Raw genomic sequence first — 24,925 nt, forward strand, 5'->3', positions numbered from 1 at the left:
AAAATCATAGCAATTTCCCAGAGACACAGGAAAGGTTTCCTGGGGTGGGCTGCTACAGGTGGAGGCTCTCGGTTTCAGTGACATAGTTTTTTTCTGGTCATAGTTTCCATCTAAGCATCTCCTGTGTGCCAGGTATTGTGCTAAGGGCTTTACAGGTATAATCTCATTTGTTCCTTACAACAATGACCATAGAGGTAAGCAATGTTATTACCTCCATTTTACAAATGACAGAATGAGGCACCATTACTGATTTTGGCTAAAAGATGGGGGCCACCGCTAAAGAATGCCATGTAGCCTTACTTTCTTATTCTATAACTGAGTCAATACGGAGCCCCAGAGAGGGATGAAGCTTTGCTCAAGGTCCCAAGAGCAGCTGCTAGCAGAGACAAAGGAACGCCAGCATCCTCCTGCCCAGCTCCAAGCTCTTCACACTGCTCAGCGCCACCTCTCAGCTGGCGGCCAGTGTCCATGGGCTCCCAGGCCCTGCCTTTCTCAGATCTCCCAGAGTTACGAGCCCCATGCTCCTTGTACTTCACCCATCGGATTCCAGAACACTGTCAGCTCTCTTCCTGGAAACCTCTTAAGGGTAGGGGGTAGGCCTCAAACTCCAGTTCTATGCTCCCCAAAGATCCCTGTCACCTTCATCGGGAGGATGCAGGAGGAGGCTCTGGGGGCGAGGTAAGGAAGAACCTCCCATTTCCCAGAGGTACTCTGGAATGATTACTTTTCAGGGTGGATATAAAGACTCCTGCCTCAGAGTGAATCAGATTATACACACCCCCACCACCAACATGTGTGGAGGCCTACGGTTCCAAACATACGTACTGGCAGCCACTTCCCAATGTCTCCAGTGTGAAGCCAGCCGTCGTCGTCCAGGGCCTCCTTTGTCCTCTCCGGATCTTTCAAGTAACCTTTGAACACATTTGGTCCTCTCACACATATCTGTAGGGACAAACACCCGGTTTCTCTCAGCCCACAGCATAAGGAATCCTGATATGAGGCTGTCACGAGCCATGTGTAGAAAAATGTACACTAACCCTCAGGAAATCCACTGTGGAAACTACAGTGATGGAAACAGAGGACAGGAATAGCCACCAGCGTTCTCAACTGTCTCCTGCCTTCTCTCAAGCAGTGCCCTCTCCAACTACCTCTCTGCCGTCCCTTCTTCCTCAGGAACACTGCGGCCTTCGGTATGCGCTGCTATGTGACACTGGATGGGGTCTCATCAGATACTGAAAGCTGGCTGATTCTACCAGAGATGCTTGAGCCCCCTGCTTCATGACCAGACACTCAGCTTTCCTATCTACTCCCATGGAATGAACAAGCACAGGCCAGCTCCATCTACCCCGTCTGGCCTATTTGCAAATGGTCATGTTTCTGCCTGCACGGATACACAGCAACAAGCTGTGCCAGTTAAGAAAAAAACGGATTTTTAAAATAGTCTGCGAATTCCAAATCTTGTTTTGGACCAGCCCAGTCCCAGCCTTGAGGGTTGGTTACATCATAAACAGGAGAGAAGATGCTCAATTCAGTTGAGTCAAATTAATCAATAATATAAAGTGACTTTACACATAGGGTGAAAGGAAAACAATTCCATTTCCATTTTTTTTTTTTTCTTTTACTCGCTACATGTAGAGCATCCACAAACATGAATGGCTAAACACTCAAGTTTACCTCTCCTTCTCCTTTGCTGGTCCAATAGTTCAGTTCCTTGACATCGACGAGCTTGATATGATTGCAGGGCAGAGGTGCTCCTACGTGTCCTAGAACACCAGAACAATGTGCATTTGTCAGTGTTCAGATCAATTTCAGCACTGAAGATGCTCCACGCCATGTGAAACCCCTCAAGTGGTCAAAGTGGGGAATCGTGGATGGAAAGCAATACACCTTTAGATGGGCGTTTGTCACAAGCAAGCATTGATGATAAAACAAAGTTCTGGAGAAAGGAGAGGCCAACCTCAGCTGGGCCTTTGTTTTACATCTGATTCTTAAACAGCGGGTCAGGCTTACATGGCCCAGAGTCAACCTGTACAGGGTCTCTGGGGAGGCTCATACCCACACCAACCACATAGTCAGGATTTTTTATATTAAAACACTTTCCCCATCATTAGATCATATGTTTTGGTTTGGGGATCATAAAATATAGTCATTATTGCTTTTTCTTCCAGTCACCAGACTGTTGAAATGGAAAACAAGGATGAGGCAACTCGCCACCCCGTCCCCCCAAATAAGACTTCAAATTTTCTTGGTCTTATATACTCCAACCACAAAACTACATCTAAGTCATTTTCTAGTAATTGTGGTTGTTACACAATTCACTGGCAAGGCGCAGGATTTTTAAGCAGGTGCTGGCCAAGGTCCTGAAATAAAGTGAGCCACGTAAACAAAACGCAGGCTGTGACACTTTCGTTTCTCTTTTAAATGAGAGACCGCCAAATCTTTTACAATATTGTACAAAGATACCGATCCTCTCATACTCAATAACCTTTGCAAGTTTTTATGGTAAGGATGCATAAAAAAGGTAAAACCTCAAAAGCCTCACATAGTAAATGTAGGACATCATAAGAGGGAAGAAACTGTCCAAAGGAAGGGTATACATGTAAATGATCAGTAAATATGATCGTGGTAACAAGAAAAAAGTTAATGAGCCAGGACCTCAGAAAATGGTCCGTGTAGTAAAGTTGCCAGTGGTAGGGAGATCAAAAACTTCACATACAAGATAGGCTTGATTCAGCTAGAGTTTAAGGAGATAAAACTTCTGTACCTGACTTCGTCAAATGTGATTTCAATTTAGAATCCACCTATCATGTTTCTGCTGACTACCTCAAGGTGCTCTGAAAATAGTACTGCACTACTAAGCATATTTCTTCTCTGTGCACATCATCCCAAGTTTTCTAGTTTGTAGTTGAGCAAACTTAAGCGTGAAGGGTGGCGCCAGGCTCACAGAGGAAGTTGGTATCCTGAAGAATTCTTTTGCTGAGTGTTTTTCAGATGATTGTATTTGGTCTAAATTTAGTGACAGCCAATACATGGGCTACCTACTGCTTCCTCCTTGCCCTGAAAGATAGGTCCCTTCAGAATGAGGCTGTGGATAGTAGCTGCTCCTTTCTGAGGCTGCCACTGCCTTTTAGATGTTGCTATCACAGGAGACCAAAGTTCCAAAGAGCCTCTGAAATGGCTCTTCAAGAAACAGCGCACTGGCTGCTATAAACTTGCCTCTCCTTCCTAAATCATATCCAGTTCACAGCCTGCTTCCTTCATTCTGAAATGATTGTAAGCAAGATTCTGTGCTATTTAGAAACTATAAAATCCAATATATTGATATCATAGGCATTTTTCTACCTGGAGCTGTATTTTGTGATCTATTACTTTTTTTTTAACATGACTTCTATTTATTTATAAAAGAAATAGGAAAATACAAAAAATAGTAGGAAATACAAAAATATGTAACAAAAAAAAAAAAAACAGATCCATAATGCCACGACACAGACAAAACCACCATCATTGTTTTTCTTCTGTTTCTTCTGCTGTTTCCTAAGTGCCCATGTAAATATACTTTCCATGAGGAAGTTTTAGAACCTGCTGTTCTAACTCATTCCCACATCTCCAGCCAATCCTACCTGATGTCCAGTCCCCGGGTGTAGTGAAGGTACATCCAGCTGTGCACTCAGTTTGGCCATAACCTTCATAAACCTTCAAGCAAAACACAGAAACCATACTGTAGGCGCGCACCTGCCTGCAGATAGCTGGCTGCCCTTTTCAGCCAGCTAACCTCTCATGGAGCATCTGGCTGCTCCATGCTGGGGACAGTGGGAGGGGAGGTGCTCTGGAAGTAGGTGCCTTCAGGAGAAACTGAACACAGACAACAGCTACACAGGTGTAGCTACTCTGCTTGGAAGAAATGTTATTTTTTTAAATTTATTTATTTATTTTTTTATTCAAGACCCATTTATTCTCTAGTTCTGCCCACATGGAGACACCCTCCTTGAAAAGGGGTTGAATCCTTCCGTTCACTTTAACACCCTGTGCTGAAAACATGTCTTCCGAGGTTTCAACTCCGAGATCCACAGTCTTAAAGCACTCGTTCTTAAACCTCGTCTAGATTTCTCCCCTTGGAATGGGGGGAGATGCCCCAAACACAGAGAAGAACAGCTCAGGACTGTGGGCTCTGCTCGCCCAGAAGACCTTGCAGCTCCCCTGACCAGCCGGCTGGAGCCAGGATTAGGGCCCTGAGACGAAGGGCGCCTGCTGGGCTGCCGCCCCCGCCCCCAGCTCCTGTCCTCTTCACTAGGCTGGCTGTCACCTCTAGCTTCCCTGGAGTCTGGGGCTTCCAGACGGTCTCTGCTCACACTTCTGTATCCCGCCTGCTGCCTCAGCACTGCTGATCACACCAGGGGGGAAAAGCACACAGAACTGCTTTTCAGCACACCAACGTTCCATGCCAAAGTTATCTGATAAGCCTGCAGGTTCTTTTTCATCACAGGACACTCCCAAGGCCATGACTTGCCCCGGCTCCCCACTGCCCTTGCCAGCAGACTGGACGTGTGTGGCCACCGTGCTGAGTCGGGCACACCCCCTGGCTCACTCCTGGAGAACTGAGGGCGGTGCCCTGGGCGCATCAGCAGGATCTGTCCTGAAGCCAGTCCTAGAGTGACAAGAGCCACACCTGCAGGTCTATTCCACTGACCAGACGCACAGGACCGAGCTGGGCCCACGGACCTTGGTCTGGACTGTGTCGGCTGGTCATTCTTGCCTAGCTTCACAGGCCAACAGCCGCTGTCCTTCTTGTACTTTCTTGCTCATCACTGCACCAGTGGGTCACTCCTACCTGCTGCCGTCACACACCTGGCAACCTCGTGTTCCGGGGCCAGCCAAGAACTGAGACCCCAGCAGGCCCCTAGTTCCCAGCAGGCAAACTCCCCATTAAACTACTGCTGCCTAGCCGTGTTCTCGAGGCTTCAGAGCCGGGAAAGTGCGGAGAGCATAGCAATCCGCGACGCCCACAGCCCCAGACCCACGATGCTCCGCGGAGGCGCCGGAACCTCGCTGCACCCACCCGCGCCAATACAAGGGACCTCTGCGCCCGCCTGTCTTGCGGACCCGGGCGCACACCCGACCATCGCGACCCACAATGGAGACGCGGGGGGCGGGGCTCGGCCGGCGGCGGGCACTGGGGCGGGCGGGGACCCGGGCTCCGGCCCCGAGGCCGCGTGGACCCAGCAGGCCGCCCGCCGCCCGGAAAAAAAGCGAAATGTTATTTTTAACCACAGACACTTAATAGATAAGGTTATGTGGTTTGGGATAAAGACTTCTAACCTATTTTCAACCACTGACTCTATTTCTAATTTGAATAATATGTATTAAAGACAAACATTTTAAAATCCAGTAAAGGTTTTGTCTCTGTAAGATATTCCCCTTCAGAGTCCCATGTGCTCGCATGAACAGACCATGTGGGAGAGCTGCCTTTAGGAGCGGTCAGCTCATGTTGGTGTAGAACAGGAGGTCAATGTAAGAAGCCCATGGCTTCTTTTTTCCTTCCTTGTTTTTTATTTTTTTTTTTGGCGGCTTGCAGGATCTTAGCTCCCCAACCAGGGATTGAGCCCACGGCAGTGAAAGCACTGAGTCCTAACCACTGGACCGCCAGGGAATTCCCAAGAAGCCCATGGCTTCTAAAGCATAAAATTTTAAGCATGCACATTTATGTAATAGATGTGCTTACTTTACTTAAAACCCACCAGTCACAACTATGTTACTATAGTCTGCATAAGTAGGAATCTGACAAACATTAATTGAATGGATAAATAAAGGAATAAATTATTTTAGCAATGACAAAACCTACTGAATCAAATAAAAACACACAAATGAACTTTTATCCCCCTCCCTCGTGCTCCTTCTCTGGGCTGGGAAATAGTCTGCAGGCTGGAGAATGCAGAGATGCTGGTACAGGTGTGGGACAGGTTCTCCAGCACACTGATGATCCATATACAGTTTTCTCCCAGAGTGGATACACACCTGGGCTTTCCACAATGTCACAAGGCTATCTTGGCTTTCAGTGACCCTGGGCTTTTTTACATCTTCAGAGAAGGAAGATTTTATCCCACAAAGATCTTGCCCCCAGAATATTTCTCTGTACAGTAGAGGGTATAATGAGTTTCCTGCCCTGTCCTAACACTCACCCCACTGCCCCCAGGGAAGGCCACATAAAGGAAATACCTGGCACCCCAGAGCCGCCCGGAGGAATCCCAGGACCGTTGGTGATGCGGGGGCCGCTCCAGTAACAATCATCCGCACACACCCACCAAGACCGGCCTGTGGGAAGAGAGAAGAACCTGCCAGAGTCTGTGCTGCGGCAAGTGGAGTGTAGCTCACCTGGGCCTCACCTAACATCAACGTTCAACAGCTGTACCCTACCTGGACCCTAGGGTTGGGATCAGAGGGGCAGCCTGAGGCTGTACAACACAAGAGCTGAGGAAGCCCCCTTCTCCTTCCAAATGAATCAGCCCAATCAGCTTTGCAATCCAACCCAGAATATGGCCAACTCTTTTATGTGTTTTGAGATAAGGGCCATTAATCTGTGTGGCATTCTATAATTTTGGTTCTCCCTTTCTTAAAATACACAGCTGTTCCCTCACTCTCCCATCATTTGCAAGCATCCAAAACAATTACTGAGGACAATTTCTTCCCACTTCTACCTTAATGGCATGGCCTTTTTTCATTTCTAAATCAATGCCATGAGCTATTTACTATGCACTGCAGAGGTAAAAGAATTTTTTAAACACTTTGTTTCTGTAAGTTGAGCCAAGAGATTTTAAATATTAATTTTCATAGCTAAAAATAGAGTAGTAAGGAAAAATGAGTACTGGTACAAATTAACTACAAATTCTTTGAGTAATGCAGAGCTTTAAAACTTTAGTGAGGAGACAGGAATGAGTAATTCATAAACAGCTTGGTTTAGGAGAGGCTGAAGAGATGGGAAACACGGAGGGAAAGGAAGATTCTTGGTCATCTGGCTAGAAGCTTGTGCTACTGGAAAGCCACTGTGGCCAAGGCTACAGGGAGGGGCAAGAGAATCTTCGAGCCCCAAGAGCTCCTTGGTGAACCTGACTACCCAAGGGCAAAGCTGCCCTACTGCCTATAGAGGTCAAGGAACTTACTTTCCAGGAGTCCTTCTTGCTGGTTGCCTTTGGCAAATATAACACATCTCCAATGAACAAAACTGGGTCCTTTAAAATTTCAGTGGTAGTTTAAGCTTTGATTTCATTAGCAAAAAGTTACTATTTTATAAGATTACACACCACTGGGATGAACTTCTCTAATTCTTCTGTAAGGTCACCCATTGGACACTTGGGTGCCACTCTATCATCACTTGTTCATTTTCTTACCTGAATCTTATGAAAGAAGAGTTCATCCCAGATACTATCATTCCTGATGATTCCACTCCGGACCTCAGCCTGTTTACGCTTTGCTGCAAATTCCAGGAGCCAGCGCTTTAATGATGTGTCTGCCTGGCTGAAGATCTGAGGAACAGAAGTTGGAAACAGCTGTAAAGACTGCAGGTCCCACCTCTAGACACACCCCCAGGAAGAAGGCCTAGATTGGCCAGCAGAGAAGCTACACTCTATTTCTGCCCCTGCAGGAGGTCACTGAATGTGTGACATCCAGTTAAAGGTTAACGCTACCAAGGCCCAGGCACGTTGTTGGGAAAGAAGCCCTCCCCCCAAAATCTCCCAACCGGGGTTTTGGAGAATAGGAAGAAAACAGGAGAAGGAGGGGTGAGAGTCAGGGAATACAAGAGAAGAGGCAACTTCCAGGACCTGGGGCTGGAGGTGTAGAAAGCCTTCCTGGGGCTCCAGCCTCTGTCCAAACAAGCAGATATGCAGCTGCTCAGCCTGGCCAGAGACTCCCCGCGGGGCTCACCTTGTCGTACATGCGGTTCAGTAGTCGTGGGACCACAGGGAAGATGGTGGGACACAGAGCCTTCATGTCGTCTGAGAGGAGGCGGATGTCTCCCTGGAAGAAGCCGACGCGCCCTCCGTGGCAGTAGACAACAGACTGGAAGAAGTGGACAGGAAGGGAGGAGTCCCTCAGGGCAGTCACTCCTGGCTGTAATCCAGAGCTGCCCAAAGCTCTGCCCCACATCGAGGGTGCCTGTGACCCCCTCACCCAGCTCTGGCTGCTGCCTTGGGACACTGAAGAAAGCCATCAGAGGTGACACCCCCCCCCCACACACACACACCCTCCCCACTAAGTCCCACTCAGACATGGAGAGAAGAAGCAGGAGACAGGGTGGAATCCTGAGCCTTTGGGAGATGCCAGAGCAGCCAGTCTCACTGGTGCCTGCCCCTTCATGCTTACTCCCAAAGCCTGGACAGGGGCCTCCCTGGGGACTCAGTCTCTGAGCTGTACAACACCCTATCGGTGTGTCCGCTCCAGGTCTCAGAGCGCCTGTGGTCTTCCCCAGGGATACCTCGGCAACTCTGGAAGGGTATGCAGTGCCCACAAGTACTGGAGGTGCTGCTAATGTTGGCGGTGGGAGGCCAAGGCAGAGCCTGGCTGGTTGCTAATGGGACTAAGATTATGCCAGGGGCTCCTTTCTGTCATGCTCAGAGCAATTCTATATGGGAAACAGAGTTTCTAATCTCTGTTTTACAGATGAGGAATGCAAAGGTCACAGAGGTAAAGAAAGGGATTTGCCTAGAGTCCCAAAACTAGTTCACAGTAATTGCTGGCATTTGAATCCATGTCTGGAAAGCTTGAAAGCAGGCCCTAGTATACCAGACCTCCCCCAAGGCAAAATGGGAGAGGCTTAGGAGATAGTTTATGCACAGGCTGGTCCCTTAAGCGACACACACGGGTAGTTCTTTGTCCCCACAACCTCATAAGGACTCCTCCATTCTCTCTGTGTCCCCACAAGGCCTGTCCTAGGTCCAACCATAACACCAGTCCCATCCACAGCCTGAGGGGCCATGATAGTTTGACTCCCCTTTCAACTTCACTGTCTTGTTTTCTTTTTTAGGAGTTTAGTGAGTGATGAAAGTTACAGAATATAGGTGTTTGGGCCATAAATGGAGCCATACTGTACAGAGCTTGAATGGTAAAGCACTTCTGCAGAGCTGCAATGCTCTCTGAGCAGCTGGGGCCTTTCTCAGCCAAGGTGTGTCCACAGGTAAGACAAGCAGGCCTGGGTCCTCCCTGGAGCAGTGCTCACAGGAGGGACAGATCAGGGGGTCCAAGGTCCTCTGACCCCTCTGACCCCTGTGGCACCTTCTGAGGACAGGCCAGTTTAGTTCTACTTCATGCTGCCAGTGACAAGTGTGACACCCTGCTAGGGTTCTGGGTTCTGGGCTCAGACTGTGCCTCCCTGAAGCCAGGGCCTTACCTGCACCATTCGCTCAAACATGTGTGCTAAAGGCAAATAGGAAATGTGCACATCCGCACAAGTGGGAGCCCACTGACTCTGTAAGAAAACAGAAGGAGCCCAGGCAAGGCCCGGTCAGTCAGGCGGGCGTCTTACCTGGATGACTCTCTCAAACATGTGAGCCAGAGGCAGGAAGGAGATGAGCACATCGTCCTGTCTCGGAAAGATCACTTTCTGCAGGTGCCGGGCATGGGAGACAGAAAGGAAAGAAACACTGACAGGAAGACGACAAGAGAGTCATAAAACAATAAAGAGAAAATGACCTGGAGGGGCAAACATGAAGAGGGGAAGGGCAGTGGGGAAGGGGGGACAGAGAGAGCGGTGAGATGACAGCGAGAGAAAAGTGAGAGAGAGAGGAGAGAGGAAGATGGGAGGCGCAGAAAGAAAAGAGAGAGAGACAGAGAGACAGGGAAGTGTAGGAAGTGGAGTGTTAGGTAGAAGCGCCAGTGGGTCTAGGTTATCTGCAGAAGCAAAGAGCCAACTGAAGCACACATAAACCAGCAGAGTCGAGCTCCGCAGGGAAGTCTCCTCTGGGAGGGCCTGCACCTCGTTCAGTCTTCGCGCCAGACCGGCATGCCTCTCCCTCCCCACAGCTGCAGGATCTGCCTCAGGCCCCACTTCACCAGCTTTCCTGGGCCACCCAGACAGCGATTCAGAGGGTCTCAGCCTGTTGGCACTTTCTGGTCCTCCTTCGAGAGAAAGGGGCCAAGAGAACCCTAGGTCTATGCCTACTGGGGCTGGGGTACGTGCCCCGGACAGAGGCATGGTGGGTGGAACCAGGCCTCATAAGCTACAGCCTGGGAACATGGCCTTAAAGCGGATGGCCAAGAGGGACCCCACTCTCCAGGATGGGTCTGACCTCAGGGACATGGGCTGCCCTGGCCAGGGGGCCCCATTCAGGGATGAGCTCTCCTTGGCTGACTTCCCTGCTCTCCGCCCTTTTACAGAGGTCTTCAGTCTCCTGGGCTGGCTTTTGGATGAGTTTGGACAAGCCCAGGGAACCTTGCTCATGGCTCCTGGTCTGGGCTCAGCTACCAACAGTATCTCACAGTTTTCCACCAAAATAGATAACAAATGGGCATATACTCCATAATGCCATCAGGCATAAATGTGGAGAGCGATTTTCTCCACAGTAGAGACAAAGCTTAATTTATAGGAAAAGGTACATTCCTTTCTCCTTAAGGAAAGTGTAGGACATTCAGATACTCACCACTTGTGGAAAAAGGTCCTTCTTTCTTAGCCAGTTAAAAAGTGCTAACATGCTTTTGTCAGGCCAAGTTATCAAGCTTTTTTGATTTTAGATTTACCATTTTTAAGTACAGCCTTAAAAATTAGCAGTTGCCATTGTTTCTCAGACGCTAATAGTCCTTAAACACAAAATGACTGAATTAAACCCTGACCTACTTGGAAAAACAAGTTATTAAGGATTACTTTTAAATAAAGGTATACATAAAACCACAGGTATCTTAATTTTTGAAGTTAAAAATGAAAAATAGGTTTCCACGTTTTTCTTTCTGGGATCTGAGCACTCTCAGAAATCAACTGAATATTTACCAGGTATGGATCATTTCAGTGTTTGGGGTTAAAAGTATCTGTGAAAGTGAGGTTGCTCTAATGAGAACAGAAACTCCTGCCTGTGAAAGGCAGCCCAGATTGTATCAGGGAAAAAAAAGAAAACCCAAAAAACCTCTGAGGCTTGAGGGTGTCCTTGAGAGACACCTGCATTGGTGAGTCTACTTTATTCACCTCTGTCACTTTCAGAAAGCCTGAGAAATCAGCCACCACGTTCCCATGGGTGAGCATCGCACCTTTTGGGTTCCCTGAAAGGAGAGAGCAAGAAGGAGAATTAGTGGGAAGCTCAAGGGCCACTCCTTGAGAACAGCACTGGAGTCACCAGTCCCAGACACCCAGAGCTGTCCACGCAAACCTCTGGCCTTCGTCCACAGCCGCCTTCAGAGTCCCGGGCAGATGAATGCTGTGTCAGGGACCTTCATTCTGTAGACACTTGAAGCCCATTTTGAGGCTCCCAGGTGCTTAAGACCAGAAGGCAGGTGACACAGCTTGGAGTCACCTCAAGTGCCTCAAGGAGTGCCTCAGGCCTGATGGGTTGGCCTGAACCTTCCCTTCTGCCTTCCTCAAGGAGCACAGGCTCTTGGCCTCCAGTCTCCTTATATATATACCCAGTAACCTATGCCACTCTCTGGGCCTGAGCAGTTCTAGTGTCCAGAATCCAGCAGTCAACTGTGCTGGCAGAGGACTTCCTTGCTGCATCCAGCACCTGGAAAGGCCCCAGCTCAGGCCAGGCTGGAGGTCCAGACTGCTGGGGCAGCCCTCCTGCCTGCTCACCGGCAGAGATGGGACATGGATTTCTTGCTTTGTCTTGACACGACCTTTCACTGCTGCTCATGAGGAAGCTCGGGGCTGCTAGGATGGCTCAGAGGACAGAGACCAGGTGGGGACAGAAGGCACAGCAGGCTGTGGAGGGAGGCTGTTGGCGATCATTTCATGTCAACGTGGATACAACACTGCCGCTGCTGCTGGACAGATCCGAGCAGGCTCAAATCGTGGCCTTGCCCCTCATTGCCAGTGTAACACTGGCAAGCCGTTTTTCCTCTCTCAGTTTCCTAACCTATAAAATAGGGACAATGACACCCACCTCATAGGGCTCTATAAGGTCTAAGGACACAGACATGTAAAAAAGACATTAAATTAGAAGTTTCCACTGAGGCAGAAGATACAACAGCTGTGAAAGTCCAAAAGTGAGGGGCCAGACCATGTGCAGAATTTACCCAAGAAATATCAAATAAACCAAAATGTTAACTTTGCAACCCTCACCCAGAAAGAGGTTAATAAAAGGGTTGAGTTGAGGTTAAGAGGGTATTATAGTAAATGCTACTGAATTTTTCACTTTAAAATGGTTAATTTTATGCCACGTGAATTTCACCTCCTTAAGAATATGAATGAATGAGGAAGAATTTGTGAGAAGTATTTCTTCAGAGAGAGAGCTATGCTGAGTGCTACAGCCCATCAAAAGGGGAGAAATGAGGGGTCCTCTCTCCCATCTCCAATCTGAAACCCAAGCTAACTCAGCTGCTAATGAGATTGCTTCAAAACCCCAATCATGTTCCCTACAGCTTGGGCTGGGGGGGTTGGGTTGGGGGGGTCACAAAAAGAAAGGTGAAGAAGGCCGTGGCTGCAAAAAAAATAATAAATCCCAGAAACTGGATATGGAGTCTGCAGAAGGAACATTAGGTGGTGGTGGGAATGGTGTGTTAAAAAGAAATCTTGAAGGAAACAATAGCAAAGATCAATAAAACTAAAAGCTGGTTCTTTGCGAAGATAAACAAAATTGATAAACCATTAGCCAGACTCATCAAGAAAGAAAGGGAGAAGACTCAAATCAATAGAATTAGAAATGAAAAAGGAGAAGTAACAACCGACACTGCAGAAATACAAAGGATCATGAGAGATTACTACAAGCAACTATATGCCAATAAAATGGACAACCTGGAAGAAAGGGACAAATTCTTAGAAAAGCACAACCTTCCAAGACTGAACCAGGAAGAAACAGAAAATATGAGCAGACCAATCACAAGCACGGAAATTGAAACTGTGATTAAAAATCTTCCAACAAACAAAAGCCCAGGACCAGATGGCCTCATAGGCGAAATCTATCAAACATTTAGAAAAGAGCTAACACCTATCCTTCTCAAACTGTTCCACAATATAGCAGAGGGAGGAACACTCCCAAACTCATTCTATGAGGCCACCATCACCCTGACACCAAAACCAGACAAAGATGTCACAAAGAAAGAAAACTACAGGCCAGTATCACTGATGAACACAGATGCAAAAATCCTCAACAAAATACTAGCAAACAGAATCCAACAGCACATTAAAAGGATCATACACCACGATCAAGTAGGGTTTATCCCAGGAATGCAAGGATTCTTCAATATACACAAATCAATCAATGTGATACACCATATTAACAAATTGAAGAATAAAAACCATATGATCCTCTCAATAGATGCAGAAAAATCTTTCGACAAAATTCAACACCCATTTATGATAAAAACCCTATAGAAAGTAGGCATAGAGGGAACCTACCTCAACATAATAAAGGTCATATATGACAAACCCATGGTCAACATCGTCCTCAATGGTGAAAAACTGAAACCATTTCCACTAAGATCAGGAACAAGACAAGGCTGCCCACTCTCACAACTATTATTCAACATTGTTTTGGAAGTTTTAGCCACAACAGACAGAGAAGAAAAAGAAATAAAAGGAATCCAAATCAGAAAAGAAGAAGTAAAGCTGTCACTGTTTGCAGATGACATGATACTATACATAGAGAATCCTAAAGATGCTACCAGAAAACTACCAGAGCTAAACAATGAATGTGGTAAAGTAGCAGGATACAAAATTAATGCACAGAAATCTCTTGCATTCCTATACACTAATGACAAAAAATCTGAAAGTGAAATTAAGGAACACTCCCATTTACCATTGCAGCAAAAAGAATAAAATACCTAGGAATAAACCTACCTCAGGAGAAAAAAGACCTGTATGCAGAAAACTATAAGACGCTGAGGAAAGAAATTAAAGATGATACAAATAGATGGAGAGATATACCATGTTCTTGGATTGGAAGAATCAACATTGTGAAAATGACTCTACTACCCAAAGCAATCTACAGATTCAATGCAATCCCTATCAAACTACCAATAGCAATTTTCACAGAACTAGAACAAAGAATTTCACAATTTGTATGGAAACACAAAAGACCCTGAATAGCCAAAGCAATCTTGAGAAAGAAAAACAGAGCTGGACGAATCAGGCTCCCAGACTTCAGACTATACTACAAAGCTACAGTAATCAAGACAGTATGGTACTGGCACAAAAACAGAAATATAGATAAATGGAACAAGATAGAAAGCCCAGAGATAAACCCACACACATATGGTCACCTTATATTTGATAAAGGAGGCAAGAATATACAGTGGAGAAAAGACAGCCTCTTCAATAAGTGGTGCTGCGAAAATTGGACAGCTACATGTAAAAGAATGAAACTAGAACACTCCCTAACACCATACACAAAAATAAACTCAAAATGGATTAAAGACCTAAATGTAAGGCCAGACACTATCAAACTCTTAGAGGAAAACACAGGCAGAACACTCTATGACATACATCACAGCAAGATCCTTTTTGACTCACCTCCTAGAGAAATGCAAATAAAAACAAAAACAAACAAATGGGACCTAATGAAACTTAAAAGCTTTTGCACAGCAAGGACACCATAAACAAGACAAAAAGACAACCCTCAGAATGGGAGAAAATATTTGCAAATGAAGCAACGGACAAAGAATTAATCTCCAAAATTCACAAGCAGCTCACGCAGCTCAATATCAAAAAAAAAACCCAATCCAAAAATAGGCAGAAGACCTAAATAGACATTTTTCCAAAGAAGATATACAGAATGCCAACAAACATATGAAAGAATGCTCAACATCATTAATCATTAGAGAAATGCAAATCAAAACTACAATGAGCTATCACCTCACACCAGTCCGAATGGCCATCATCAAAAAATCTACAAACAATAAATGCTAGAGAGGGTGTGGAGAAAAGGGAACCCTCCTGCACTGTTGGTGGGAATGTAAATTGATACAGCCACTATGGAGAACAGTATGGAGGTTCCTTAAAAAACTAAAAGTAGCACTACCATACGACCCAGCAATCCCACTACTGGGCATATACCCTGAGAAAATCATAATTCAAAAAGAGTCATGAACCACAATGTTCACTGAAGCACTATTTACAATAACCAGGACATGGAAGCAACCTAAGTGTCCATCGACAGATGAATGGATAAAGAAGATTTGGCACATATATACAATGGAATATTACTCAGCCATAAAAAGAAACGAAATTGAGTTATTTGGAGTGAGGTGGATGGACCTAGAGTCTGTCATACAGAGTGAAGTAAGTTCGAAAGAGAAAAACAAATACCGCATGCTAACACATATATATGGAATCTAAAAAAAAAAAAGTCATGAAGAACCTAGCAGCAGCACAGGAATAAAGACACAGACCTATTAGAGAATGGACTTGAAGACACGGGGGGTGAGAAGGGTAAGCTGGGACAAAGTGAGAGAGTGGCATGGACATATATACACTACCAAATGTAAAACTGATAGCTAGTGGGAAGCAGCCGCATAGCACAGGGAGATCAGCTCGGTGCTTTGTGACCACCTAGAGGGGTGGGATAGGGAGAGGGTGGGAGGGAGGGAGATGCACGAGGGAAGAGATATGGGAACATATGTATATGTATAACTGATTCACTTTGTTATAAAGCAGAAACTAACACACCATTGTAAAGCAGTTATACTCCAATAGAGTCGTTAAAAAAAAAAAAAAAGGAATCTTATCTGCAGGCTGGTTTTCCCCCAAAATCAGGGGGGAGCGATACAGTGTATACCAGAGACAGAAGCTGATGTGAAGTGGGGAGCAGACAACCAAAGGAAGGGCACTGCCTGCCTCTGGAGAAGAACTCCTCGAAGTGTCCATGAAACGGAGACTGAATTGTAAACTTCTGCCCAAAATCATTCTCCCTCCCTACTTCCATCTGGTGGGAGAGGGCAGAAACCTTCATTAGCAAGCTGGAGGAGGAGGAGGAGGAACACCGGACAGGAAGAGAGGAAGGCATGATCTCATGCCTTCCCCACCAAACCTGCAGCCAGCCCTGGCTGAGGAGGGAAGTCTCAGTGAAGTGGACAGACTCATATTTTGGACCAACACTTGGAATTCTGAATTAAGATTGTGTTTGTGACTTACAATCCCCATGGGGCTCACCTGAGAGGGACGAGATAAGGCATGACATGCCTAAGTTTTATCCAGGGGCAGACAAAGAGCTATCCCCACCAAGCAAGTTTAAAAGAATAAGTTTAAAAGATGGAGACAAAAATAAAGTTGCTCTCATAATTATCCCCCGTGAGGCCTTTATGCTCAACCTACTGGTGACCTATTTGTCAGAAAGGAGCATCAGTAACGGCACCAGCTCTGTCGACCAAGGTGTGTGGTAGGCAGGGTTTTAACATGTGCTCAGGCACCTACACCCATACTGCAAATCGCAGAGGCGATTCTGGGGACACAGAAAGTTACAGGATTTTAAAAATTATATTTTCTAATACGTAGCTATTAAAATATCCTCCTTTTGAAAAGAAGATCCATGCACTTTATTTCACTGCTTGTCCTTCTTTCATCCCAGCATCTTTCCTAAAACCCAGGCCCATGTTAGGAAATATCCCTGAATTGTCTCCTATGTACAAATCCCACAGAGTCCCTGGGCCCACAAACTATTCTGAGAGTATCACCCAGAAATTTTCACCCATGGATTCCCAAATTCTGGAATTTTCTAAGGAACACCCCCAAAATACTAAGTATGAAATCAGAACTGTCACAAAATATGGTCCTGTGCTATACAGCTTTAGATCTGCTCGGTTGGCCGACTTACACCTAATATAATCTCAGGGGGGATGGTTTGAGAATTTCTAGAGAAACTTGTCTTCATTGATGAAAAACTTCTAAAGCCTCCACTCAGTTCAGGCCAGAACACACACAATGGTAGTAGTTATTCAATTCTGCTTAGTTAGACAAGCCCTTTTCCTCTCCAACATGATGAGAAAAGCTTACACCTTTTAGAAACAAATGTTTTCTTGTGGATATAAATGAAATTCTATAAACTTCTAGTGAGTTACAGAATTTTAAATATTCCCAGAAATGTTCAAATTATTTCCTCAAGTCATCTCTAGATGTGGTCCCAAAGGATAAAGGAGAGGTGCACGTTGACAACAAATCCTGGGAGAAGACTTCAAGGTCCGAGTTGAGAGGTGAGAGATGAGCCTTCAGAAACGTTCTGCCTACTTCTCTGATTCAGGACAAGAACATACCTCTGGTAGCATTTGTTTTAAACATGATATGGTAATTTTTCCAAGCTGCTCATGTGGAAGAACAGACTAAGCATTCCTAGCTAGACCTACGTGCCATCAAAGTTGCAGAACTGACGTGTCCTCTGGTTCTCTCCTATTCTGGTGCAACGTCAGTGAGAGGTGCTGCTAGCCAGGCCCTGATGTCTCAGCAGAATGAGACCTATGGTCCATTTCCCAACTTGCACTCGTAAACTCGCCATCCTTGCACTTCACTTTCTCTTCAGCTACCGAAAGAAAAAAACTCCCCTAGTTTCAGATTCTGCAAACAGCATTTTGGCTTCAGCCAGTGTTCCTGGGTGGGGCACCCATGGCTGATATGCAGGAGGGCATTTCACTGGGTGAAGATCTGCCCTGGATGGATGTTGGTTCCAAGTAGGAGCAGATGTGGGGTGAAGCTGAGCGCAAGGTCTCTCCTGTAGGAGGGGGTGGGAGGGGGTTTGGGAGCAGTGTTGGGTCCTCTGGCTGAGGGCTCCCTGGCTGCTTGTTTCTGCTTTCACACAAAGGTGGGTTATAAAAGACACGAGTGACAGAAATGCTTTGGAAGTTGTATAATGCAGATAGAGTGTTCATGTCCCTGCTAGGGGTTCCCAAATCTTTTTTAGGATTGAGTGTTACTTTCATCAATGCCATATCCACCATTTTTTTAAACATCAAACTTGAGGACTAGCAAGAATACAAATAATAGCTATCACAGCAGCCAATTACTGAACACCAAAGTGGGCACTGTGCTAGGCATTTCATACATGGCAGCTCAGTTATTTCTTGGAACAACCCTATGCTATAGGTATTAGGTGTATTCATTTAATATCCAAGGAAACTGAGGCTTGAGAGACGTTAAGAAATTCTCCTAAAGTTGCATAGCAGGAGTGCCACGATGTAGTTTTACGTATGTGATCACACAAGTCTTGAACGGAATGGTGTAAAATGCATAGGTCACGGTAAGCATTTTCCCAGAAAGCCCACCTGAGCAGCCACAGCTGTAGGGCTGATGGGCACTTACATACTCAGCTAAATGACTGGGCTTCCCTGGGCATCCTCAACTGGAACAGAAGAGATGCCCTGGTTCCAGTGGCCTCCACCTCCTCCTCAGCCTCCCAGCCCCACTGCCACCACTAAGAACTGACCCGGCCAGCTCCCTCATGCTGAGACCCTTTCATATGACTCCAGACACCTGACCCTCCCTCACCTCCCCTCCCTCTCATCCCTCCCTCCCAAGCTGGACTCCCGTGTCCCTCACCCCAGCCGCTCTCCTGCCGAGTGCTTCAGCCCCCAGGCTTCCTCTGGAACACCCCACTCTAATAACCCCACCAAGCCAATCCAGCTGCCCACCTTTTCCACTCCTCTCACAATGTGACCCCTGAGGCTCACAGTCTCCAGCCCAGGAGAGGCGCTCCTCACAGAAACTGTCACACGGCGCCCCCTGAGACTCTGGTCCATTCATGAGGCCTCTCACCCTCAGGCCAGGACCCTGACTCCATCTCCACAGAGGAGGTCCCCCATCCTCCTGGTCTCCCAGAATCCTTTCTTCCTCCCTTCTTCTCCCAGGTAGGCATCTCTTCATGGTACTTGGAAGCCTCCTCTCTCCCCCAACCCAAACCAAAGCTTTGCGGGCTTTGCTCCATTGAGCTTCACCTCCCTTTCTCCATCAGTGGCTCTCTCTCAAACTATGAGAAACACTTTCAGGTATTTTCAGGAAAACAACAAAATCCCCACCCTCCCTCAACCCCACGGCCTCCACCGGCAGCCAGTCTTGCTCTCTGTCATCCCTTCACAGCTAATCTTTTTTTTTTTTTAATAAACTCTCTCTTACAGTATAACATACATATGGAAAAGTACCCAAATAAGTATACAGCTCTACAGATTTTTTTTCAAAGTGAACTTACCTGGGCAACTAGTACCCAGAGCAAGAAACAGAACATCATCAGCATTCCAGGACACCAATATCCTGGAAGACAACCATGGTCCTGACTTCTAAAACCAGAGAATCCTTTATCGTGTTTTGTAATTTTATATAAAAGAAATCGTTCAATATTTTGTGCCTTTTTTCTTTTGCTCAGCATTAAGGTATATAATTTTCTATTTGTAGATATACCATTCTATTGCTGAAGGGGCATTTGAGTTGTTTCCAGACTTTGACTTTTCAAATCGCGTTGCTGGGAACATTATGCAGCATGCCTTTTGGCGACACAGCCAAGCTTCTTGAAAGAATTGTCCACACTTGCTGAGTTGACATCCTTACCTCCCATCCACTCCTCAGTCCACCATAATCAGTTTCTGCTTCCAACCTCCCCTGTCCCAGGAGCACCAGCAGGTGTTTCTGTGGCAGCATCCTATGGGTCCAGCTTAGCCATCGACAATGCTGACAGGTTCTATTCTCCTCTAGCCTTTCTGGCTGCTCCTGCTCAGCCTTTATTTGGAACTCATACCCCCATCATTCCTCTCCTGTCAGGGTTCCCAGGCCCTGCAACCAGAGGTCTCTTTTCCTCAGTTGACTCCCTCAAAGAAACATTTTCTTTCTTGCTGCTGGTCCTCTGCACATGCTGTTCCCTCTGCTGAGAATGCCCTTCCTCCTCCTCTCCTCCAGCTGCCAATCCTTCAAGACTCTGCTTAGATTTGGAATCCTTTCTGTCCCGCTGTCCTGACCTCTTGGTGGCCTAGCACTCCATGCACCCTGGGATGCAGACCCTCGAGGCAGTGAACTGCCTCATGACATGAGCTGTGTGCTCATGAGGGCAGGGCCGTGTCTTGTCCATCCCTGTGTCCTCAGCCTCCAACACTAGGTCTGACGCATAGTGGATGCTCAATAAATGAGCTGAATGAATGAATCTACATAAATTAGAAAAAGAATGCTAAAAACCCATAGACTAAAAAGGATATGTTTTAAAAGACCACTGTAGGGACTTCCCTGGTGGTCCAGTGGTAAAGAATCTGCCTTACAATGCAGGGGACGTGGGTTCAATCCCACATGCCATGGGGCAACTAAGCCCACGTGCCACAACTACTGAGCTCGCTCGTGTGCCTCAACTAAAGCCCCCGTGCCTCAAACTCCAGAGCCCACGTGCCCTGGAGCCTGCGCGCCACAACTAGAGAAGAGAAAACCCGCACGCCACAACTAAAGAGGAGACTGCGCACCACAACGAAAGATCCCGCACGCCTCAACTAAGACCCAATGCAGCCAAAAATATATTAAATAAATTAAATAAATAAATAAATAATAAAATAAAAGACCACTGTATTTTCTTCTGTGGGAAGGGAGGGTAGCACATGAACACATAAAGATACATCTGAACTATCATTCATGGGGCCCAAGTCCCCAAACTGGGCTATGTTATACCCACAAATTATCTTTTATTTGCAGAGGGCAGTTCGATTTCAGTCCAGCTGATGGTTATTCTGAAAAGAACAACCAACCACGCATCCACCCATTAGCCATCCCTGAGTACAGACAAACCCCAAGCTCTCACCTCCTCCAGGGCCTTCTCGGCCTGACTAGTGGCTCCAAAGCACTGGCTTATTCTGGGAACTTCCACAGATGTTTCCATCACACATCAAGAGAAAAATCTTCCCAGAATGATTCCACCAGAATCATGATTCAAATGTCAGATTCAGATCATATTTTCCACCTTTCCTCATTGAAAGAACGATGAGGCTCTTGATGAAGCTGAGGCCAGGACACTTATCATGGAAGGGAAGCTGTATCCGCAGCTGTGATGTGCTGGACAAGAGGATGGCTACCAGAGGCACAGCACAGGCTTAGGCTAATGCCAAGGAAATCCACACGTGTAGCCAGGCAGGGTAACATCAGGGAAGAGGCCTGCTCACTCCCCCAGCTCTGCCCTGGCACCAGCCACACCTCTGGAGTGGGAGGTGTGGGCACCAAATCACAACCTGTTTTCTAGCCTCCCTACATTCTGCTTCCACCATATAGAGCCTGGGAAGGATGGCTCAGCTTCCAATTGTGACTGCATGGTCTGAAAAAGCACTGGACATGAGGCCTGCCCTCTGCAGCTAGGCAACAACACACTTCTGCATCATCAAGTTCTTTTCCAGATACAGGGGCAGCAGCTGTGACTAACTGACTCAGTTAAAACCCAGGGGGCACTCTTGAACAGCAAGGGTCCAAAGCGAAAGGCCACAGTAGTGACCTGCCCCCAAACCCAGGGTGGAGGGACATGTCACCAAAATTTCACATTGTGAAACTCCTGACAAAAAGCAACATAAACCTGAAGGGCATTTTTGAATCCTGGGCTGGCTCTGGATGTCAGCTCCTGGAGAGCAAAGGCTGTGTTATTTCTCTTCTGACAGGGTTTAGCAGTCAGGTGGAAATAATTCTCAGACCCACTTGAGTTAATGGCAAAAACCCACTTTGATTCAATAAAGTCACGTTTATCGTGATCTACCCACAAGGATTATCCTGCCTGCGGGGCTGGTCAAGGATCTGCCAACCGCTTTGGAGGCTCCATCTGTGGAAGGCGTGGGGAGCCCCAGGTCACTGCCCATCAAGAGCTATCATCAAGGTAGTCCAGCCCTAGGTCTGGAAAAGAGGCTGGAACCTTCTTGCCCCTTCAGGCCAAGGGCAAGTGACTTCCCGAGTCATAAGATGAGCTGGAGAGGCAGCAGTGGGGAGAGCACTGGGCTGTGGAATGGGAGAATAGGGCACAAGCCCTCTGCCTCCAATTGCTGCTGGTGCCCCCTTGGACAGTCCCCACCCCGCCTGCCTCACAGGTCGTGCTGAGGCCCCAGTGACACAGTGATAGGGTGGACGGGCCACTGCAGGCTGCAAAGTACTGTGCCTGTAACCATGGTCCTCAGGTGCGTTCTGCCTCCCCCAGGAAGCCTTCCTTGGCTGTTCGCACTGACACTGATGCACGTGTTCCTCTGTCAGCACCGGGCATGGACTGTGTCATTTCCTCTCCCTGTCAGCCTTGCCCACGGCATAGATCATCTGTGCAGATGATCTTGCCCCAGATCATCTGCACTGCCCTTTCACACACTTTCCCACCTCCAACTTGGCACCTTTAACCACCCAGGTAAGAAATTGGGGACAGGGACTTCCCTGGTGGTCCAGCAGTTAAGCCTCCGTGCTCCCAATGCAGGGGGCCCGGGTTCTATCCCTGGTCAGGGAACTAGATCCCTCATGCTGCAACTAAAGATCCCTCGTGTGCTGCAACTAAGATCCAGCACAGTCAAATAAATAAATATTAAAAAAAGAAAGAAAGAAAGAAACTGGGGACAGTGGTGGCAGGGAGGTTAAGGGACCGGCTCATGGCCCCCCAGCAAGTGGTGGAGGTGGGACTCAAAACCAGGCTCTCAGACACCAAATCCCACACTCCCTCCCCAGTCCCTGACACAAAGTCCAGGCAGGGGCAGGAAAGCAGAGGAGCGAGAGCCCCTCCTCAGAGTAATGACATGACCCAGCTGCCCAGCCCACCTCTGGTCCCAGCTCCAGGAAGTCTGTAGCACCCACCACCCCTAGACACCCCCAGTCCACACTGTCCATTCACGTCCAGCCGCCCCATGCTGCCTCGCGTTGGCCACTGGGAGCAGCAGGAAGGACCCAGAGTCTGGAGCCAGGCACAGGACAAGGCTCAGCCCATCCCACAGAGGGCGCCGGAGATGTCTCAGTCACCCTGCCAAAGCTGCCAGGGAAGGAAGCAGGTGGCCCTGGCTGGTGGGCTAGGAGCCTCTGCTTACCTGTCGTGCCACTTGTGAAACACACAATGGAGAGGTCACTGGGTTTCGGGGGCTGCAGAGGTGAGAAGAGGAGTGTGTTAAAGAGACCCAGTGTGCCCAGCCTGGGCCCCTCCCCAGCCAGCCCCTCTGTGCACACCCCCATGTGTGCACTGCGTGAGGGTGCCGGCATGTGTCGGCACGTGTGCATGGCCCTGAATGCTGTCATTGGAAAGGTGAGCAGGCAAGTCCCCAGGAAAGAGAAAGAAAAACCAAGGAAACCTAACCGGACATGGACGTCGATCTGTCCCACCAACCTCACACCTGTTCCTGCTGCCTCGCCTACTTGAGTCTGAGCTAAATTCTAATGGGATTGGGTTGCAGTGGCCATACCTAGGCCTCTATCAAAGATCTCACCGTTCTAGGGAATGTGACCCACTTCCTCCTTCCTTCCCACTTTCTCCCAAGTGTCTGGGTTTAGGCTTGGGAACAGAAAATGTAACCCAAGAACTGAGCTGCCCACTCTGTCACTAAGATTGCTCTGCATCAGGCCCTTGCCCTGGCACTGTGCACATAGTCCTGGGGTCACCAGGAGGAGCCCACCATGACCACTTGCATGTAGAGGATGGCTTCCCAGAGGATGTGACATGAGTTGAGACTGAAGGACAAGCAAGATCTCTCCAGATGAAGTGACAGTGGGCATTCTGGGAGAGGAACCAGCCTGGGCACTGTCAGAGGCACAAGAGACGGCATGCTGCGGGGCCAGAGAGCAGCTCTCTAAGGCTGGGGCACAGTGTGTGGAGGTGGGGACACACCAGGGGCTCCTCATGGTGAAGGGCCCTGGGAAGCAGGGATTGACCTGTTGAGGCCTGTGTGTGCGAAAGCTCACAGGCTGGTGAAGGGAGCGGGAAGAGCTGAGCTGCAGAGGGAGCTGGAGGCGAGAGGCCTGGTTAGAAAGCTCACAGCCCCTACAAGGCCCTCCCAGGGGCTGTGACCCTCCCTGGTGACTCGAGCCCAGGGAGGATCACTCGGGGACGACACACAGAAAAGTTCAGAGAGCAAAGATGCACAAAGACAGCAGATGCCACAAGGGGTCCACTTCCGAGTCTGTTGCTGCTCCTGTCCATCCCATCCTCGGGAGAGATTGCTACATCGAAAGGGAAAACATAAGACCTCCCAAAGAAAAAGTTACTGGAGACCCAAGGGTGTCCAGGGTTGGCTGCCCCTTTTTTCTCCCTCCCAAATGTCTGCCTCCCGTTCCAGGTCGTCCTGGGTGCCCCAAGGGGACATTTCCTGAGTTGCTTATTAACATGGGGCTGTTACTCTGGCCCCTCTAGCAAGCCTTGTGCACAGCGAGGGAGTCTGTGAGGACGTGCCCTGGACACCACAGTGCTCAGTCAAAACCTGCTGGCAGATGAGCTTACCACAGGAACGTGGTGATTCCGCTGACCACAGTCCTGGAAGAGGAAAACACTGTTTTTAAATGCTCGAAAGTTCTAATCAATCAAAATAAACTCAGCACAGTATGCCTCGTTCCCGCGCCAAGCCCAGAGTCCCAGACTCCCTGCCCAGACGTGGCCCTCGCAGAGACACCACCTCAGCGGTCTCTCCTCAGATACACATCCAGGCCTTGGCCACCCACACATCACAGACAGCGGCCTGGGGCCTAGGAAGAGGCTAAGCACTGTGCACATGCACAAGGGGGAGACAGCCTGAGGGGCCCACGGTACGTCTAGACGCATGCTCAAGACACAGTGGCTAGGTGGCCCGGGCTGGCAACTAAGTGGTCAGGGCTGGAGGGGCAGATGGGGGCTGCCAGCTTAGGTGTGGCCCCTAAAGC

General features: G+C 47.9%; 1 protein-coding gene across 5 annotated transcripts in view; it reads right to left on the reverse strand.

Moving 5' to 3' along the window:
• ACSL6 (acyl-CoA synthetase long chain family member 6) overlaps positions 1–24,925 on the reverse strand; it is a 64,083-nt gene that overhangs the window by 14,231 nt on the left and 24,927 nt on the right. For all 5 annotated transcript variants that reach the window (XM_007188535.3, XM_007188531.2, XM_007188534.3 and 2 more), the window contains 10 exons: positions 24,510–24,542; positions 23,110–23,161; positions 11,165–11,238; positions 9,515–9,592; positions 7,918–8,052; positions 7,383–7,517; positions 6,214–6,309; positions 3,621–3,693; positions 1,675–1,763; positions 826–942 (listed from right to left, as the gene is read on the reverse strand). In XM_007188535.3, the coding sequence (XP_007188597.2) occupies positions 826–942; positions 1,675–1,763; positions 3,621–3,693; positions 6,214–6,309; positions 7,383–7,517; positions 7,918–8,052; positions 9,515–9,592; positions 11,165–11,238; positions 23,110–23,161; positions 24,510–24,542 (882 nt within the window). The remainder of the gene's footprint in view (positions 1–825; positions 943–1,674; positions 1,764–3,620; positions 3,694–6,213; positions 6,310–7,382; positions 7,518–7,917; positions 8,053–9,514; positions 9,593–11,164; positions 11,239–23,109; positions 23,162–24,509; positions 24,543–24,925) is intronic.

The sequence above is a fragment of the Balaenoptera acutorostrata genome, chromosome 2 (genome assembly GCF_949987535.1).
Source record: "Balaenoptera acutorostrata chromosome 2, mBalAcu1.1, whole genome shotgun sequence".
Taxonomy (NCBI): domain Eukaryota; kingdom Metazoa; phylum Chordata; class Mammalia; order Artiodactyla; family Balaenopteridae; genus Balaenoptera; species Balaenoptera acutorostrata.